A 20,289-nucleotide genomic window follows, 5' to 3' on the forward strand; every position below is an offset into this window, starting at 1 on the left:
TCAAATTTTTGACTTACATTTATATAACTAATAGGGTCCTCCAGAGTAACTGTAGAGGATTTAAAATCTGCTGTATTTACCATTAGACAGGAAAATTGCTGGCAAATTTTAAATGAACATGTTTTTTTTAAATTGAAAGACAAGTTATTTATAATTTCACTTAGTTACATATTCCTTTTTATTGTTGTCTAATTTACACTTTTAAAAATTAGTAGCAAGATTGATTAGAGAGAAAGGGTTAAGGAGCTGGGACTCTGCAGCCTGACTGCTGAGTTTCTAATGTCACTCTGTGATTTCCTTTCTTTCTGACCTTGGGCAAGTTTTTCAACTTTATTGTCTCATCTGTAAAACGTGTAAATAATAACTGTACTTGCTTCATAGGATTGTTATGGTAATTAAATGAGTTAATATTTGTAAAACGGTTAGAACAGTGCTGTTCACATAGTATGATTTATAAAATTGGTGAATTAATTTCAATTGATGTTCCTAGCAATAGGAATATGTGGAATTTCAAAAATTCCCCAGGACTGCTGTACTCCAAAGCCTGAGCTCTTTCTGTAACACCAATTATAAAATTCTATCATGTAAAGTTGGCTCACTTCCTGGCCACATTCTCACCTAAACCAAGCACCCTCCTAAAGCGCACTCTCAGCTCCTGGGTCCTAAGGGCATACACCATGGGGTTAAGTGCTGGGGGGATGACACTGTGCAGCACATTGAGGAGAACAGGGATGAAGGGAACCTTTTCTTCTGCCAGATGGATGACAGATACTACTATAAGGGCTGTGTAGAAAAAGAGAATGAGGATGAGATGAGAGCTGCAGGTATTCAGGGCCTTAGATGTTGCTTCAGCAGAGTTCAGCTTCAGCACTGAGTGAATAATCAAAGCATAGGAAGCAAAGACCAGACCCATGTCACTCCCAAGTATAACCCAGGCCAAGGCCAACTGGTAAAATCTGTTAATGGTGATGTCATCACAGGCCAGACTAGTGACTCCCAAGTTAGAGCACAGGCAGTGGTCAATCTCATTCCTGGAGCAGTAATGTTTCTGGGCAGCCAGTATAGGAACTGGGATAGTCAAAAGGCCATTCCTGAGTATGACAGACAATGTGACTTTGATCACAAAAGCCTCAGTGACTGTGGAGAGGTACCGAAGGGGATAGCAAATGGCTACATATCTATCCACAGCCATGCAGAGGAAAATGCCTGACTCCATGGTCATAAAAGAGTGGATTGCATACATCTGAGCAAAACACTCAGGGAGGCTGATGGCCTTGGCATTAAACCAGAGGATGGCCAGGATTTTGGGCATGATGGTAGTAGCCAGGCCAATGTCCACTATAGCCAAGATACCAAGGAAATGATACATGGGCTGGTGTAGGGTAGGCTCATGTTGGATGGTGATCAAGATGAGGAGATTGGCACCACGAGCTAAGAGGTAGAGCAGAGCCAGGGGCAGGGAGAGCCAGTGTTGCCACTGATGAATGCCTGGGAATCCCATCAGGATGAACTCGGACACTTGAAACCTTGAGTTATTGGTTATATTCAGGGTGGTATCCACATCATGTGATGCCTGCTTCTCAGCATCTACCTGTGAATTAAGAGGAAACAAGAACAGGCTGTGGTTAGCTCAGCTGAGTGTCAAAATTTGTGTAGAGGTGCAAGAGTCATGAACAATAACTCGGTTCTTATTAACATAATGCATCCTCTATTCTTTTGAGACTCTGGGAAAAAGAGTCGCAAAGAATAACCTAAGAATAACCTAAGAATAAAAGAAGGCTCAAGATAGATCTTAAGATAAAGATTTTAATATAATAAAAGTGAAGTTTTTTCTTTTTTTTTTTTGTGAGGAAGATCAGCCCTGTGCTAACATCTGCCAGTCCTCCTCTTTTTTTTTTTTTTGGTGAGGAAGACTGGCCCTGGGCTAACATCCGTGCCCACCTTCCTCCACTTTATATGGGACGCTGCCACAGTATGGCTTGCCAAGCAGTGCATTGGTGCGCACTCAGGATCCGAACTGGCGAACCCCAGGCCACCGCAGCGGAGCGCGCGCACTTAACCACTTGCACCACCGTGCCGGACCCCAAAAGTGAAGTTTTAATGACTTATTTGCCTGAAATCTTGGGACATGGACGTAAACAGGAGACACATACATTATGAAGAAACTGACATTTCAGGAGTGAACTAGTTTTCAAGGGCTACAAAACAAAATAGTACAGACTGGGTGACTTGACCAATAGAAATTTATTTTCTCACAGTTTTGTTGGCTAGAAGACCAAAATCGAGGTGTCAGCAGGGCTGGCTTCTTTTAAGATCTCTCCTTTTGGCTTGTAGATGGCTCTCTTCTTCTGTTGTGCACGTGGTCTTCTCTCTGTGCATACACATGTCTTTTTCCAAATTTCCTTTTCTTAGGGACACTAGTCATATTGGATTAGGGCCCACTGTAAAGATGTCATTTTAACTTACTTATGTCTTTAAATAACTTATCTGCAAGATGGTTAATTCTGAGGTACTAGAGGTTAGGATTTCAAGATACAAATTTTGAGGGATACACTTGAGCCATAACAAGGAAGTACAATTAGAGGGTAGAGGTGTTGCCTCCATTCTTGGGGATCTTCAGGAAGAGTATAAGAAGCCACAATGAGAACCCTAACTAGTCTTTCATTTTGAATGCCTTATAGTTGAAAAATATTTTCTGACATAAACCTTTTCATTTAATCTTCACCATACAGGTATTGTTATTCATAAGAGGAAGCAGAGGTTGAATGATTTGTCTAGATGAGAATCATTTATTAAAATCACTAATAAGTGACAAAGCTACAGCAAAAATTTAATATCTTGCATTTAATTCCAGCATTCTTTCCATAAAATCTTAGCCAATAGTCAGCACTCTATAGAATACCATTTGTTTCCTCTTCTGATTACGAAAGTAATGTTAAAGACATAGCTAAAGCTATATTTTAAAATCATCAATATTATTAATAAATGATTTAAGGAGGGAGAAGTGGCAACAAACTTTTAACCATTTCCATATTGCTATATGGTATAAGTTGGAAATAGCAGACATTTATTGTACACATGACACATTTTTTGTTGAAGTAATTTTAGGGTTTACTCTTGGCCCTTTCACACTTGATCCTCCTCAGTTTTATATTTTCTTTTTTTTGGTGAGGAAGATTGGCCCTGAGCTAGCACCTGTTGCCAATGTTCCTCTTTTTGCTTGAGGAAGAATGTCCCTGAGCTAAAATCTGTGCCAATCTTCCTCTATTTTGCATGTGAGACACTGCCACAATATGGTTTGCTAAGTGGTGTAGGTCCATGCCTGGGAATGCGAACCTGCGAACCCCTGGCTGCCAAAGAGGAGCACGCTGAACTTAACCACTGCACCACCAGGCCTGCCCCCATTTTTACATTCTTGATTTTATTAATTCTTTGGTTTTTGGAGAATTTTTCAATAATTGTATCAAAAAGTATACTTGACAGACTCATGTCAGCAAAATGGTGGACTAAAAATCTCCAAGTCCTTCTTTTCCCACAGAAACACTAAGTAAGCCACAGAATCACCAAAATAGCTTTGTGGGAGTTCTAGAAATTAAGTAAGAATGTGTAGCAACCAAGTGAATGCCCAGTCAAGCAAATGCCACATTCAAAATGGCAGGAATTTTTGAGGCATTTTTCTCACCCTTGCTCCACTCCCTCCCTTGTGCAGTGTGGTGCAGGCAGTAGGAATCCACCCAGTTCCCAGTCCCTCCCTTGTGACTGAAGGTAAAAAGTGGAACTTGTCTGTGATGGTTGGCTTATCTGGGGGCTGCCTGAGGGACTGAGTCCTCTCTTGCCTGACTTGGATCTCAGGCAGCAATGATGGCATCATTTGTATATCAGGTTGGAGGCTGCTGAAGGAAGTGGTGGGTACAGAAACATGTGAGACTGCATGCCTCTACAGACCTATGTGAACCTGGGTGAAAGAAATTACAGACCAGGTATACAATTGAATGTCTAAAGCTCTAAGAAGAAGCATGGTGAGACTCAGAGAAATTAAGGCATTTAAAAGAAGCTGTCTACATGAGGCAATTGGGGAAAAGAAAAGCACGGGCACAAGCCCAGCGGGGAGACATCCTCAAAAAAGACTTGTGAAGACCCTAAGCTTTCTTGCTGGGTTGAGTAGTGAAGATCTCCATCTGCATGGAGCCAGTCTGCAAAGACAGGGAGAGGTGTCTATTTTTTTCAAATTCCTAATTTTCAACAAAATATCTCAAAGCATACAAAGAAACAAAAACATGGCCCATTCAAAGGAAAGACATAAATCTCTAGAAACCAACCCTAAAGAAACACAGGCTTTGGAATTACTTGACAGAGACTTTAAAACAACTGTTTTAAATATGCTCAAAGAACTGAAGGAGAACCCACAGAGACAACTAAAGGAAATCAGGAGATCAGTATAAGAACAATATGAGGATATTAACAAAGAGAGAAATAGTCGAAGAAAAGCAAACAGAAATTCTGGATCTGAAAAATAAAATTAGTGAATTGTAAAATTCCTTAGAGGGGTTCCACTGCAGACTCAAATAGTCAGAAGAAAAAATTCAGCAAAGTTGAAGACAGGTCATTTGACATTATTGGGTTGAGGATCAAAAAGAAAAATGAATAAAGAAAAGTGGACAAAATCTAAGAGGCTAATGGGATACTAATAAGCAGACCAATATACACGTTATGGGAGTCTCAGAAGGAGAGGAGAGAGAAAAAGGGTTAGAGAGCTTATTTGAAGAAATAACGGCTGAAAAATACCAAAATTTGAGGAAAGAAATGGATATATAAATACAAAAAGCTCAATGAACTCCAAGTAGGATAAAGAGACCCACACCAACACATATTATCACCAAACTGTTAAAAGTCAAAAACAGGGGCTGGCCCAGTGGCATGGTGGTTATGTTGACCTGCTCCACTGTGGCAGCCTGGGGTTCACAGGTTCGGATCCTTGGTGTGGACCTATGCACTGCTTGTCAAGCCATGCTGTGGCAGGCATCCCACATATAAAGTAGAGGAAGATGGGCAGGGATGTTAGCCCAGAGTCAATCTTCCTCTGCAAAAAGAGGAGGATTGGCAACAGATGTTAGCTCAGGGCTAATCTTCCTCACCAAAAACAAACAAACAAAAAGTCAAAAACAAAGAGAAAATCTTGAAAGCTGTAAGAGAAAAACTACTTATCACATTCAAAGCAGCCACAGTAAGATTATTGGCTGATTTCTCAGGAGGAACCTTGTAGGCCAGAAGGCAGTGGGATGATATATTTAAATCACTGAAAGAAAAAAACTGTCAACTGAGCATTCTTTATTTGGGAAAACTGTCCTTCAAAATGAGGGAGAAATCAAAACAGTCCCAGAAAAACAAAATCCGAGGAAGTTCATTAGCATTAGAACTGCCCTACAAGAAATGCTAATGGGAGTCCTTCAAATTGAGGTAAAAGGATGTTAAACAGTAACTCAGTCATAAAAATATAAAATTCTCTTGTAAAAGTAAAGACATGATGTATTAGCCAGGGTTCTCCAGAGAAACAGAATCAATAGAATGTGTGTGTGTGTGTGTGTGTGTGTGTGTGTGTATATTTATTTATTTATTTATTTTATGCAGAAATTTATTTTAAGAAATTGGCTCACATGATATTGGAGGCTGCCAAGTCCAAAATTTGCAGGTGGGCTGGCAGGCAGCAGAAAAAGGAAGAGCTGATGTGTTAGTTCAAGTCTGAGGATTGTCTTCCAGAAGAATTCCCTCCTGCTCAAAGGAGGTCAGACTTTTGTTGTCTTCAAGTATTTAACTGACAGGATGAGGCCCACCCACATCATGGAGAGCAATCTTCTTTACTCAACATCTGCTGATTTAAATATTAATCTCATTCAAAAACAACCTCACAGAAACATCCACAATAATGTTTGATCATGTATTTGGTCACAGTGACCCAGCCAAGTGGACACAGAAAGTTAACTATCACATATCAACAAATATTAGAACCTATATTGTTGCAATTTTACTTTGTAACTCTACTTTTAATTATTCTTTAGGATTTAAAACACAAAATCACATAAAACAATTTTAAATGTATGTTAATGCTTACAGAATATATAAAGGTGTAATTTGTGACATCAATAACATAAAGGGGAGCATAACATAACATGAGGAGTAGGATTTTCACATGTGCTTGAAGTTAAGCTCATATAGTTTAAAACAGACTGTTATAACTTTAGGAAGTTATATATAAACTTTATGATAATCCCCCTCAAAATATCTATAGAATATACACAACAGAAAATTAGAAAGGAATTAAATGTGTCACTACAAAAAATCGACTAAACATAAATGAAGCCAATAAGGGAGGAAATGAGGGAAAACAAAAGTACAAGAATAGAAAACAAAAAATGACAACAGTAAGTCCTTCTCTACTAGTAATTACTTTAAAGGTAAATGGAATAAACTCTCCAATCAAACACAGAGATTGGCAGAATGCATGAAAAAAACCAGGATGCAACTATATGCTGTGTACATATTTTAGAACTGAGGACACACATAGGTTAAAAGTGAAAATATGGGAAAAAATTTTATGCAAATAGTAACCAAAAGAAAGCAGAGGTGGCTATACAAATATCAGACATAATGGACTTTAAGTCAAAAACTGTTACAAGAAACAAAGGAGGACATTATATAATGATAAAAGGGTCAATTCAACAAGAAGCTTTAACAATTGCAGACGTATATGCACCAAACACAGAAATAAAAAGGCTATATGAAGCAAAGTTTGACAGAATTGACAGGAGAAATAGACAGCTCTGCAATAATAGTAGGAGATTTCAATATTCCACTTTTAATAATGGAGAGAACAACTAGGCAGAAGATCAGTAAGGAAATAGAGGACTTGAAAAACCTTATAGACCAACTGGACCTAACAGACATATACAGAACCTTCACCCAACACTGGCAGAATATGCTTTGTTCTCGAGTGCCAGTGGAACATTTTCTAGGACAGACCAAATGTTAGATCACAAAACCATCTTGATAAATTTAAAAAGATTAAAATCTTACAAATTATCTTTTCCAATCATAATGGAATGAAACTAGAAATCAATAGCAGAAGGAAAACATAAAAATCCACAAATATCTAGAAATTCAACAAGACACTCTTAAATAACCAATGGGTCAAAGAAGAAATCACAACTGAAATTAGCAAATATCTTGAGACAAATGAAAATACAACATACTAAAACTTATGGAATTCAGCAAAAGAAATGATAGGAGGGAAATTTATAGCTTTAAATACTTACATTAAAAAGAAGAAAGACCTCAAATAAACAGTCCAACTTTACACCTTAAGGAATTAGAAAAAGAAGAACAAACTAAACTCAAAGCTAGCATAAGGAATAAAACAATATGAGAACAAAGATAAATAAAATGGAGAATAAAAAAGCATTAGAGAAAATAAATAAAACCACAAGTTGGTTCTTCATAAAGAATAGCAAGTGACAAAATTTTAGCTATATTGACTAAGAAAAAAAGAGGACTCAGATAAAAACAGAAATGAAAGCTGGGACAGTACAACTGATTTCACAAAAATAAAAAGGATTATAAAAGAATAGTACAAACAATTGTATGCCATCAAATGGGATAACCTAGATGAAATGGATAAATTCTTACAAACACGCAATCTATCAAGTCCATCAAGACTGGGTCACAAACAAATAGAAAATCGGAACATACCTATAACTGTTAAGAATATTGAATCAGTAATCAAAAACCTCTGAATAAAGAAAAGTCCAGGACCAGAAGACTTCACTGGTGAATTCTATCAAACATTTAAAGAAGAATTAATCCTAATCCTCTTCAAACTCTTCCAAAAAAATCAAAGAGGAGGAAACACTTGTACATTGTTTCTTTGAGGCCAGGTTTACCCTGATTCTAAAGCCAGACAAGGAAACTCCAAGAAAAGAAAACTACAGACTAATATCTCTGATGAAAAGTGATGCAAAATTCCTCAACGAAAAACTAGTAAACTGAATTCAACAACATATTAAAAAGATTATACACCATGACCAATGGGGATTTATTCCTGGAATGTAAAGATGTTTCACTATAAAAAAAAATAAATCAATCTAATACATTGTATGAACAGAATGAAGGACAAAAACCACATGATCATCCTAATTGATGCAGAAAAAGCTTTTGTCAAAATTCAGCATCCTTTTATGATAAAAAACACTTGACAAATTAGGAAAAGAAGGAAGCTACCTCAGGATATCAAAGGCCATTTATTAACAGCCCTCAGCTAACATCACACTCAGTGGTGAAAAACTGAAAGCTTTCCTTCAGAGAACAGGAACAAGATCAGTATGCCTGCTTCTCCCCCTTCTATTTGATGTAGTACTGGAAGCCCCAGCCAGAGCAATTAGACAAGAAAAAGAAATAAAGGCTTCTGAATTGGAAAGAAGTAAAATTATCTCTGTTCAGAGATGACATAATGTTATGTGTAGAAAACCCTCAAGACTCCACAAAAAATTGTTAGAACCTATACATTCAGCAAACTTTTAGGCTAAAAAATCAACAGACAAAAATCAATTGTATTTCTATACAGTAATCATGAACAACCTGAAAGAAACTAAAAAACTATCTCACTTACTATAGAATCAAAAAGAATAAAAAACTTTGGAATAAACTTAAGCAAGGATCTGAAAGATTTATACACTGAAAACTACAAAATGTTGCTTTAAGAAATTAAAAACACAAATAAATGGAAATATATTCCATGTTCACAGACTGGAAGAGTTAGTATTGTTAAGATGTTGGTATTACTCAAAAGTGGCCTGCAGATTCACTGTAATTTTTATAACTTTTAGGCTTAAAGTGGAGTCTTGAACCAAGTGTTTATGGATGGTCTCCGTGGTAGTCTGTAAACTTCCTAAATTTATATGGAAAAAATCCTGGCATCATTATTATTTATTATTTATTACTCTGGGGAGAGGATCTGTTTAGCTTTCACGAAATAATTAAAACATTTCACTCCCCAAATAAGAAATACAGAATATCATTCTTTTCTCAAAATTTTGTTGAATATTCACATCCCTGAGTCTTTAAATGTTTTTTTTTTTTGAGGAAGTTTAGTCCTGAGCTAACATCTGTTGCCAATCTTCTTCTTTTTCTTTTTTCTCCCCAAAGCCGCAGTACATAGTTGTATATCTTAGATGTAGGTCCTTCTAGTTCTTCTGTGTGGGATGCCCCCTCAGCATGACTTGATGAGCAGTGAGTAGGTCCTCACCCTGGATCCAAACCGGTAAACCCCAGGCCACTGAAGAGGAATGCAGGAACTTGACTGCTACACCACCAGGCTGGCCCCAGCCTTTAACTTTTTACTGGTTGACCTTTTTTTTTTTCCCATAACATTTATATGGAATAAATTTTGCTGTTAATGAGAAGTATGTAAAAATACTGACTTTAAATACTTAAACATGGCTTCTATATTTTTCCTCAACTGATTATTAGTCCCCTTTGTCACATATATGTATAAAATTCTATTTCTGGACAATCTGTTTCATATTTCTTTATGGTTATTTTCGTGCCAATATTAAACTGAATTAAAAGTTCTAGTTTTATAATAACTTTAATGCACAAAGAGACTATACTCTTATTCTCTTCAATTTTAAAGCTCTTTTCATGTCTATTTTTCCAGATTAACCTCAGAATTCCCACACTGAGTTCTAAAATTGTGCAGTTTTGGTTGGGATTTTGTTAAATATGAAGATTAATTCTGAAAATAAAAAGGTGACATCTTTATACCATCAAGGCTTTTCTTTTAGCAAGGGGGACCCTCTCTGCCTTTGTTTATATGTTTAAAAAAATCTGTTATTACAATTCTGTACTTATTCACTCCTTTCATTATGAATTTTGGTAGTTTGGGATATATTTAGTGAATACGATTTTTCTGCATTATGTATTCCATTGTATGTTTCTAGCATATAGAAGCCCATTAAATTGATCTTTTTTAGTGTTATTATATTGGTTTTTGTTATTTCATCTACTTGGATAAGCTCTTGTCATTTTAAATGTTTTTTAATCATTTCCCCTGTATTATCATAACAACCAATTATTTGTTGCTAGTAAACATTTTGTATTTATTATTTTATATATTGCAACTGTATTTTTTCGTTATTTTGTCTAGTATATCATCCACTTGCCTACACTATTGTCAATTCTTGCAATTTTCCCGTTGATGCTCTTTCTTTGGTATTTTAGGTAGACCAAAAAGTTGCTTCAAAACAGTGATGTTGGGCCGGCCCCGTGGCTTAGTGGTTAAGTATGCGTGCTCTGCCACCGGCGGCCGGGGTTCAGATCCCAGGCACGAACCAATGCACCGCTTCTCCAGCCATGCTGAGGCCGCGTCCCACATACAGCAACTAGAAGGATGTGCAACTATGACATACAACTATCTACTGGGGCTTTGGGGGAACAAAGGAGGAGGATTGGCAATAGATGTTAGCTTAGAGCCGGTCTTCCTCAGCAAAAAGAGGAGGATTAGCATGGATGTTAGCTCAGGGCTGATCTTCCTCACACACACACACACACACACACACAAACAACAGTGATGTTTTCTGTCTTTACAAATACTAACATCTCTTAATTTTTGTTTGATATCTCACTGAAACAGTTTGAAATTCATAATCAGTGTAAAATTGTGATGGAAAATAGCTTCAGTTTTTAATTTGAATTTAATGGAAATTCAGCTAGAATTTTCATTAAATAGTATATCTTTTCTTTTTAAAGTTATATACATTTTATCAAATGTAATGAAGTAGTTTTTTTGCTTTTAATGGGTGTTTTAACTAATACCAATGATTCTTGAAATTACTTTCTGATCTGGGAATCTTGGATTTAGAATTTACTGTTCTAAAACTCTTCATTTATCATTTATTCAGTGCACTTTTACTGAGTCTCTTATGTAATACTGAGCAATGTTTGTTTTTTTTTCTGGTTTTTGAGCGTGTTGTTTTATGATGTTTTGTTTGCACAGTCTTCTGACTGGAAAATCCCATTTTTTTGAGGGTGTCTTAGGGCTCAGCCTCATTGCTCTCCTATTTCCTGATCACAGACCTTGGTCTCTACAAAAGTGAAGAGCCTGAGAGAAGGGAGGTACTAAAGGTGAAGAATCAAACAAGGAAAACCAAACATGGAAGCCAACGATAAGGCCTGTAATCAAACTCAGAGATAGGACAGAATTACAGGAACATGCGGCACATCCATTCCCTCACCTCTCAGTATGCAGGTCATAGACTGGTTTACTTACTACTTCGGGAGGGCTTGGAAGAGGCTCTCAGGCTGCAATGCCTTCTGTAGCTGTTTCTGCTCTCCTGGCTTCAGCTGCCTGTGTTCAGCATTTTGTTGTTCAGAGCAGATCTCTGGATTTGCTTGACGTCCCTGGAGTTTGGGGTTTTAGAAGAAATTAGATCCCTGAGATGCCCTGCTTTGGTGTGCTGTTCTAGAAGACCTCCTCACTCTATTTCAAGGATCCTCCAGGGTCTAATGCTTTTTACATTGACATGGGAAAAGGCCTCCTGTGCTCTCAGGGGTTAGTCAAGTAATATCAGGAACAGACTCATTCAACCCTAATCCCAGGGCAGCCCAGCAGATGGACAGCTTTCTGCTCCAGACTCCCCAGAGCTTGATTCACCCTTCTCTGATGAATAATGCCCCTCATTACAGGACAATTCTGAAGTATCCCATCCCAAAATATATCTTTTTTTCATATCTCTTTGTAATGGTTTTGGAGAAGACCACTGGCAGCCTACTTCTGCCTTTCCCACAGCCCCTGTGTTAGGAGTTATTTCTTTTGGCTACTATGGCTCCAAGTCTCCAATACCTCTGGTCTGACACCTGTTAGTAGTTTATTTCCCCTTTTCTCAGAGTAGTTGTTCTCCCCAGGTCTGACTCCTCAAAACTAACCCTCTCTGCTCTATTTGCCTTGGCTTCTGCCCTTCAGATCACACATTGCTGCAAGCTAATCTGAGAACTTGAGGATACTTACCAGTCTCATTAAACTTTCATGGTCAGCAGAGGCATTCCCAGGGGGCTTTATCATGCTCCTAGGTTGGCATCTTCATCATCACATATGGTGCATGTAGATACAGCTGATTTATCTACTTTACCCGTGTCTTCTCAGAGCTAGCACTCATGTTTTGTATCTTTGGACAACTTTTGCTGCATGGACCTTGAATTATGTGTTTGATTTCCTCTTTGGTATTCAGACATTGCTGTGTAGGCTTTCTGAATACAAAATCCTCTTTATCACTGTTACTCCCAAGCTAGGGCAGAAGGTCATCGTGGAGATTGAAGTGGGGACTCAGGGTGTTTCTGCAGCTTAGCAGAAAGGACCATAGTATAATCTCTCTGAGCCTGGGAATTTTCCCCTTTTGCTAAGTTTTCTCTGTGTTGCTGAGTCTCCTTCAACCTTGACTCAAGACTTTAAAGCATGCATCCTCAAAGACAGCCCAGGACTAGGAGAACAGTGGCCCTGTACTAGGCATATTTTCCTGATTGTTTATGTGTCTCACATTTGGCACCTGAACTCTGCCTCTGAGTGTTTGATTCCTATTTCTCCCTCTCCTAGAAGGTCATCACCATGTACCCACAATTTCTGTGCCCTCCCCCAATCTCTCTCTGTCTATGTCTCTGTATCTCCCTTCTACCAATATCATAAAGTCAATGCCGCTGTTAAGAAGGAGATAAAGGAGACAGGGACAGGCCACAGCTCATAGAGGAGCGTCCCTGCCTGCAGTGACAGAGACAGTGGCAGAAGTGGCCAGTATGGCCACAAGAGTCCCTCATTTCAACACACACCTAGGATTCTGTTGTAGCCTCTTATGGCAGAGAGAGTCAACGGGGTTCCTTCTGCCATGAGATACCCAGCATATCACTTCAGGTGAGGAGCATTGAGGCTCAATCAGTCCATCCCTCATAGACACCCCACTGTCTGCTATGTTATTCCTATCCCTTAAGTTCAGTGTCTGTCTTGTCAAGTTCCTGTAATTCTTGGTTGTTTTATAGACTCATCTACTTATTTTAATGTAATCATATAGATATTTATTTATTCAGCAAACATTACCAAGTACCAATTTGATTCTGGCACTTCTGGAACTTGCCCTGGGACTGCTGCCATAAGCAAGACAGTCCCTACTCTTCAAGGACTGACACACTGACAGGTTTTATAGTGCAAGATAATCAGTTCAGTGACATGGCTGGTAAAGTGGTTTGATAGGAAAGAAAAGGAGACTGCCACGATGCCTTACAGAATTTGGGGACAGCTTCACAGAAAACAGGTTGCATGAACTGAATTTACATGAATAAATTGGAATGTACAGCTTCATTTCTTTACTAATTGTCCTCTGTTTCCTGGTCAAAAAGCTAAATGTATCCTCCCTTTTAGGTGCCTGGGAATAAAGTCCCTTTTGCTTTAACTCTAAGAATCACTGAGGGACCTCTTGTTTACTTTAGTAATTAATGCTTAAAGAGTGGCTTTAGGCTTTTCCTCTAGACTCACAAACTACGCAGCACAAAGAAGAGGCTGGTTATACTCAGGCACATGCATCTCTGCTTCTCTCCTTCACCCACACTAGTTTGGCTTCATCCTTCACTGCTCCTCTGAGACTGCTGCTATCGAATTGATGGGTGGCCTTCTATAGATACTCAGCTGTTCTCTGACTCCTCAGCTAAAAAGTGAGAAATGGGCTGAAATCTGTAGTAGAATGGGAGTAGTTAAGAAAGAGAATTAATTTTCTTACTATGTAGAATGTTAAGCAATGAAATGTGAATTTTTGCAAGACTATGAGATTCTCCTGAAGGTCTCAATAAAAATATGTTACTGTTACTTGAAGTTATAAGTGGATTTGAATCTGGAAAGAAACAAAGGCTGGGAGATATGTGCCCATCAGCCATTTCAGATTTTGTAGCTGCCATGTTCAGAGTTTTGGAGCCATATTGCAGTCATCGTTGATTTATAAAAAAGTGATCTATAGATGCATAGTCCACAAGAAATGAGTCATTCCTGACTTTTTTAATATACATATCCTTGTGAACCCCTCCCTTACATAGAAAAATACAATTACTTCAGACTGTGTTTGTCTTTTAAGACAAACATACAGACAAAAACATATGCAGTTTCAAGTGTTTTGTTTTAATGTTCGAGAGGTGAATCACATGGAGAAGGTAATACAGAGCACATATTTTATGGGCACTTCTTGTTACCATGGGGGTGTCGGAAATATTGAATCATCATCACATCACGATAAGAGATGACATAGGAAAAGTTTGAATAAGAGAAGCAGATTCACGGGGACAAAGAAAAAAGAAAGAGGCCAGTGATCTCATGCTCAGTGATCCTTTATTATTAATTTTAATAGTAATGATGACTATAACTGATTCAGGAAAATTCATACAAGATAACCTTTGAAAACCTTGTATGCCAGTCTTAAATGTATGATTTTATTCCACAGATTATATTCATTAAAGGATTTTAACCTCAGAGGAGACATGGCATCTGCATTTTAGGAAAAACCCTCTGACTTCAGGGTGGAGAGGAGTTTGAAGGATATAATAGCAAAGCCTGAGAGATCTAGGGAAACAATTCAGATGAGAGAATCTGGGAGTGTGCACTAAGGTAGTGACATTGGGAGCTTAGAAAAATGAGAGGATATAAAAGGGATTGAAAATAAAGTCAACAGAAACTGGTGAATAGGTAAATGTGATGAGACATAAGAATGAATAAGGATTTCTTCCAAGTTTCTGTATTGGTTTGGGAGGGTAGATAGTCATATAATGCACAAAAACATGGACAAAAAGGAGGGGCACCAGATTTGAGAAGGATAGGTGAGTTAAGTCAGTCTTCAATATGTTGGCTGTATGTGGTACGGATATTTAGGAAGCAAATGGAAAAAGTGTTTGTGTTTCAGAAAGATATTTGACTTAGAAAAATAGATTTGGAAGAAATTAAAGTATATACATAGTTAAAACCAGGCAAATGAATGAACTCAATCAACATACTGTATAGAATAGGGAATAAAAGAGAGGATGGAACCCTGGAATCAACGATATATAGTGGTAGGTAGACGGAGAAGGTGGTAGAATGGGGGACATAGGAGGAACATCTGTAGAGTACTGTATCCTGGAAACTGAGGGAGACTCATTTAAAAAATAACAGATTGATTTACAGTGTTCAGTATGCCAAGAGGTAATAAAGAGTATTCTTTCAAGTTGACATTCCAAACTGTAAGTAACTGAATGATAGAGTTTAAACAGCTCTCTAAAAGCAGCATATGCTTACTCTTATCTCTAAATGAAACTAGACTTATCCTAATTCACACTTGTGGATGTCTCACCTTTAAAAAAAGTATCTCAAGAGAAAGAGACGTTCTTCCTCATCTCTAACTTTATTCTCTTGTGTTGCAGTTTAAGCCTCTTTCTTCTTCTCATGAAGATGGTAGCCAGATCTGGACAATATGACAATGCATCAGGAACGGAGCAATTATGTTTCTTTCTTTTCCTTCTTCCTTCTCTGACCCATTGATGATGGCCCTTAGTAATTCCAACTGCAGCCTACTCCAACCTCCTTTTTTCTTGATTGGCATCCCAGGTTTAGAGGAAAGCCAGCACTGGATAGCATTGCAGCTGTGTGTACTTTACTTCCTTGCTCTAGTGGGGAATGTCACCACCATCTTCATCATCTGGACTGACCCATCCTTGCACCAGCCTATGTACCTCTTCCTGGCCATGCTATCTGGCATTGATCTGGTCCTGGCCTCCTCCACTGCACCCAAAACCCTTGCAGTGCTCCTGGCTCATGCCCATGAGATTGGGTACACTGTCTGCCTGATCCAGATGTTCTTCATCCATGCATTCTCTTCCATGGAGTCAGGTGTACTTGTGGCCATGGCTTTGGATCGCTATGTAGCCATATGTCACCCTCTGCACCATTCCACCATTCTGAATCCAGGGCTAATAGGGCGCGTTGGCATGGCAGTGCTGGTGCGGGGATTACTCCTCCTCCTCCCTTTCCCTATCCTGTTGAGGAGACTTGTCTTCTGCCAGGCCACCGTCATAGGTCATGCCTATTGTGAACATATGGCTGTGGTAAAACTTGCCGACTCAGAAACCACAGTGAACCGAACTTATGGCTTGGCAGTGGCACTGCTTGTGGTTGGGCTAGATGTCCTGGCCATTGGTATTTCCTATGCCCTCATCCTCCACGCAGTGCTGAAGGTACCAGGGGGTGATGCCCGACTTAAGGCCTTTAGCACTTGTGGGTCTCATATTTGTGTCATCCTGGTCTTCTATGTTCCTGGAATGTTCTCCTTCCTCACTCATCGCTTTGGCCACCATGTACCCCATCACGTCCATGTTCTTCTGGCCACACTCTACCTCCTTGTGCCACCTGCACTCAATCCTCTTGTCTATGGGGTGAAGACTCGGCAGATCCGCCAGCGAGTACTCAGGGTGTTGTACATAATAGGACGGATCTGAACATGTCCCAATTATTTTCTTCAGATGCTCCTGCCAAAGACACTGCCAGGAGCCCATGGCTGGTCTAGGACATATGGACAGAGACCATTCCACCATGAGAAGTCCTTCTAGTCCTACTAGTCTCATGTCAAAGAACACCCATAGGCAGTTGGCTCCATAGCTGATTGAGAAGTACTTGGATAGCTGGATTTGCGAATATTTTCCCCAATCTTTCTTTTGCTGCTGATTCCAATATTTCTCTACTCTTTGTGACAGAGGGACTTGGCGGTAGGAAAATAGATGATAGCTGTGGATACACCATCATCTGGAATGGGAATAGGAAGTCCTACCTTTGCCTGGCTTTAGTTTTAGAGTGTCTTCAAACCCTCTACATGCTGTAAGCTCTAAGTCACTGGACTCCTGTGTAGCAACAAAGCAGTTGAGACAACCACAATGTGAGAAAGCCCCTTTCATTGCAATATGAATGTACTCATGTATTTAACATAAACTTAAGTGGGTGAGGCACTGTAACAGGTTCTCAGGATAATAAGATATAATCATTATTGTCAAGGGAGAAATATATATGTGTATAGTGGATTTCTTTTTAAAAACATCTGTTGGTATTTTTTAATTTATTCACCATTTTGTTTAGAATATAGAGGGAATAAGACCAAGTATTGAACATATGTACGCCTTGTAAGTCTTAACAAAAGAAAAGCAATCACGTAATTATCAGTATCTAATAAAATAAAATGTTTTAGTGTCTGATATTGGTAAACATAGATTTGTTAATAAATGTAGAAGCAGTTATGTCACTTATAAATGAATTTCTCTTTCTGAAATGAGGACATGGAGTGATGTCAATTGGAACCCCCGTTTCTACTGACAGGAACTGTGTAAAACTTACAAGAAGATTGTCACAATTGGTGTATTGCACCAGATCTGGCGTAACTCTGTTGTGTTCCTAAAAATTAACACATTTTGTTCAGTCCTGGAAGAAGTCAAGTCACTGCTACCTTGAAGTAGGGTGCTCACGCGAGGAGAGGATCCTATCTTGGGATTTCATAGTGGTAGAAGGGATGGAGTGCGTGGTTAGTTTTTCCAATTTCTCCTTTCTTTGTAAATTTTACTGTTAATAAATAGTTTTCTCTTACAGAGACTGAGAATTAAGTCTTTAATTTGGTTGTGACGTATGAACGAATTAGGCAGGACTGGTATGCGTTGTTTTATTGCAGGAGGAATTACATATACTCATCACCTTGGTTCTAGGTCTAGGACTTAAACTCTGATAATTTGTCCTGGAGAAGCCCAGGCTATGGTCTATCATGTCCATTGGAAAGCAACTCTCTTGATCCTAGAGGTACTCAGTTCGAGTAGGTTATAAAAGGAAGCAGTGTGTTCTCTCCTTCCATTTACACCATTGCTGATGCTTGGAATGTGGGATCTGAAGTAACTTCCTTTGATCACAAGACAGAAACGTGTGCTGAAGATGGCAAAACAACACTGTAGAAGAGCCTGTGTTTCTGATACACTCTGGGCCATCAACCCTGACTTAAACCTGAGACAGAAATAAACTTGCATTTGGTTTAAGCCAGTATATTTTTGGGAATCTTTGTTGCAGCTGACTAACCTACAGCATAAAAAGTATGTTTTGCATCTCAGATCTTCCAAATGGGATACATATTCTGCCTGATGTATGTCTTTTAGACTTCCTTTGAAAATGTTTGCAATTTTTGTTTGTTTAAAATGTCTTTATTTTATTCTCATTCAAATTTACTACCAGAAAATTATTTGTTATTTTATTCTTATATTTTATTTTCTACTGTGCCTGCAGTATATCCCGTATTTCATTCCTAGCAGTGCTTATTTGTGCCTTCTCTATTTTCCTTGATCACCCATGTGAAAGGTTATATATTTTATAAATGTGTTTTTCTATCTATTTACTCTTTTCTCTAATGGATTAGTTTTTCTGCTTGTTTAGCTTGGTCCTTCCATTTTTTTGCTAGTTTTCCTCCAATATTTGTAGATTCTTACTTTTATCTATCTGCTCATAGGTGAGAATTAATCTTTTTGGGTAGTTGGTGGGAGTTTCCTCAGAGGCTGTGAAGGTCCTGTGCCCTGATTGTAGGACTTGTAGGTCATTGTGCAGGGATTTGCTAACAAGCAGAATTCCTCTCAGTCTGTCAAGAGGAAAATGAAGAGGTGAGCTGGGCTCCCTTTTCTTTTGCTGAACTAGAGAAGCTTTCATGCCTGAAACCAGAGACGCTACAGTACATTTTGCTGATCTGTGGAGCTACTTTTCCATACTTTTTCTCTATTTCTAACTTGGAGAATTGGCTCTGATTTTCTCTCTCTGGCTTCGCTGCAATGACAGGGTTTGGAGATACAGAGGCATCTCCTTCATTTATATAGGGAGCTGATTTCCTTGTCAATTTGTGTTCACAGAATATAAAACTAACCCAGTTGCTTTAGCAATACAAGAGCAATTACCTCATCAATTCATTAAAGGATTGCTTTCAATTTCTATCATTTCTATCGATTTTAAGCTTGGAGTATTCTGTGGATCTCTTAATAAGAAAATTTTCCACCTCCGCATCAAGCTTTAACTTCTTCAATTCCTCTTTCCCTAAATCCTGGTTGGTTCCCAACCAATGGGCCTTATTAGCCATGGAGCCCTTTCCATGACCCAACTTGGACAGGAAAACAAATTTGCAGCCCCACCCACTGTTGAGCATAGCTTCCAGTTGTGCCTGACCAGGAAACCTTGTCCTGCTCAGGCAGGCATCCAAGCCAGCAGCCCTACCCAACTGTTGAGCATAGCTCTGGCCCTGCGTTACCAAGTTGCCTAAGAGTGACCCTAACAGGAACCCAGCCTATAATGCCGTTCTGCCTATGGCCCTGCCTGATTGTTGAACAGAGCCTGTGACCTTGCCCAGGTAGGGAGCCCAGCCAGTGACCCTGCCCAATCACAGAACTTAGCCTGCATCCTCACCCAACAAGGAAGCCTGGAGAGCTGCCGCACCAGCCAATGGATCACAGTCTCAGCCTCATCTAGATTGGGGATACAGTTAAAAGCCTTACTCGACCAGAGAGACTGGCCAGTGACCTTGCCCAATAGCAGAGCATATCCAGTGGCATATGTGATTGTGAATCCCAGCCTGTGGCCTCATCAAATTTGGGGCACAGCCCATGGCCCTGACCAATTGCAGATTCCATCCTGTGCCATCGTCCTGCCAGGGAACACAGCTTTCATTCTCGCCTGACCAGAGGTGATTGCAGAGCCCAGCTTGTGGGCTCACCTGACAGTGGAGCACAGCCAGCATCTCCACCTGACCAGGGAGCCCACTTTGCTTCCATGCTAGAATGTAGAGCCCAGGGAGCAGGACCTCCCTCTCCCCGTTCCCTCAGAGCATGGGCAGTGGCCTTGCCCAAGTAGAGATCATGATAGCAAGCCTCATCTGCCCACAGATGCTACCAACTGACCTGTCCAGTGCCCCAAGCTGAGCCGACTGGTGAAGATCTTTCCCTGCTGAGGTAAATCTGTAAGATATGGAAGAGGAGACTGCTTACTCCAACATGCAGATACCAATGCAAGGATACAAGGATCCCAAAGAATTAGGTAAACATGACACCACCAAAGGAATCTAATAAAGCTTCAATAACTGACCTTAAGAAAATGGTGATCTATGAACTCTCTGACAAAGAATTCAGAATAATTCTTTTAAAGAAATTCAATGAACTACAAGAACACACAGACAGACAACCAGA

The 20,289-nt window shown here is 39.2% G+C and overlaps 2 protein-coding genes across 2 annotated transcripts; one reads left to right on the forward strand and one right to left on the reverse strand.

Moving 5' to 3' along the window:
- Window positions 1-595: 595 nt before the first annotated feature.
- On the reverse strand, window positions 596-12,109 carry LOC101392908 (olfactory receptor 56B34-like). The gene is made up of 4 exons (XM_004418339.2): window positions 12,056-12,109; window positions 11,318-11,448; window positions 3,683-3,893; window positions 596-1,591 (listed from the first exon to the last, which is right to left on the reverse strand). The coding sequence occupies exons 1-4, from the start codon at window positions 12,107-12,109 to the stop codon at window positions 596-598; spliced, it is 1,392 nt and encodes a 463-aa protein (XP_004418396.2).
- Window positions 12,110-15,527: 3,418 nt separating this feature from the next.
- Window positions 15,528-16,542, forward strand: LOC101388883 (olfactory receptor 52L1-like). The gene has a single exon (XM_004418628.3). It carries the CDS (start codon window positions 15,550-15,552, stop codon window positions 16,540-16,542), a length of 993 nt encoding a protein of 330 aa, XP_004418685.3. The 5' UTR covers window positions 15,528-15,549.
- Window positions 16,543-20,289: the final 3,747 nt, after the last annotated feature.

Source organism: Ceratotherium simum, chromosome 7 (genome assembly GCF_057802395.1).
Source record: "Ceratotherium simum simum isolate JZ-2026a chromosome 7, ASM5780239v1, whole genome shotgun sequence".
In the NCBI taxonomy this organism is placed as follows: Eukaryota; Metazoa; Chordata; class Mammalia; order Perissodactyla; family Rhinocerotidae; genus Ceratotherium; species Ceratotherium simum.

Bases quoted from the DNA above. Each gene is read 5' to 3' on its own strand.
- LOC101388883 (XM_004418628.3), top strand. From the start codon at position 15,550: ATGTTTCTTTCTTTTCCTTCTTCCTTCTCTGACCCATTGATGATGGCC.
- LOC101392908 (XM_004418339.2), bottom strand. From the start codon at position 12,109: ATGATAAAGCCCCCTGGGAATGCCTCTGCTGACCATGAAAGTTTAATG. The intron at 11,449-12,055 runs GTAAGTATCCTC...CCCAAACTCCAG, and splicing joins ATGAAAGTTTAATGAGACTG to GGACGTCAAGCAAATCCAGA. The intron at 1,592-3,682 runs GTGAGAAAAATG...CTTAATTCACAG, and splicing joins AGGGAGGGAGTGGAGCAAGG to GTAGATGCTGAGAAGCAGGC.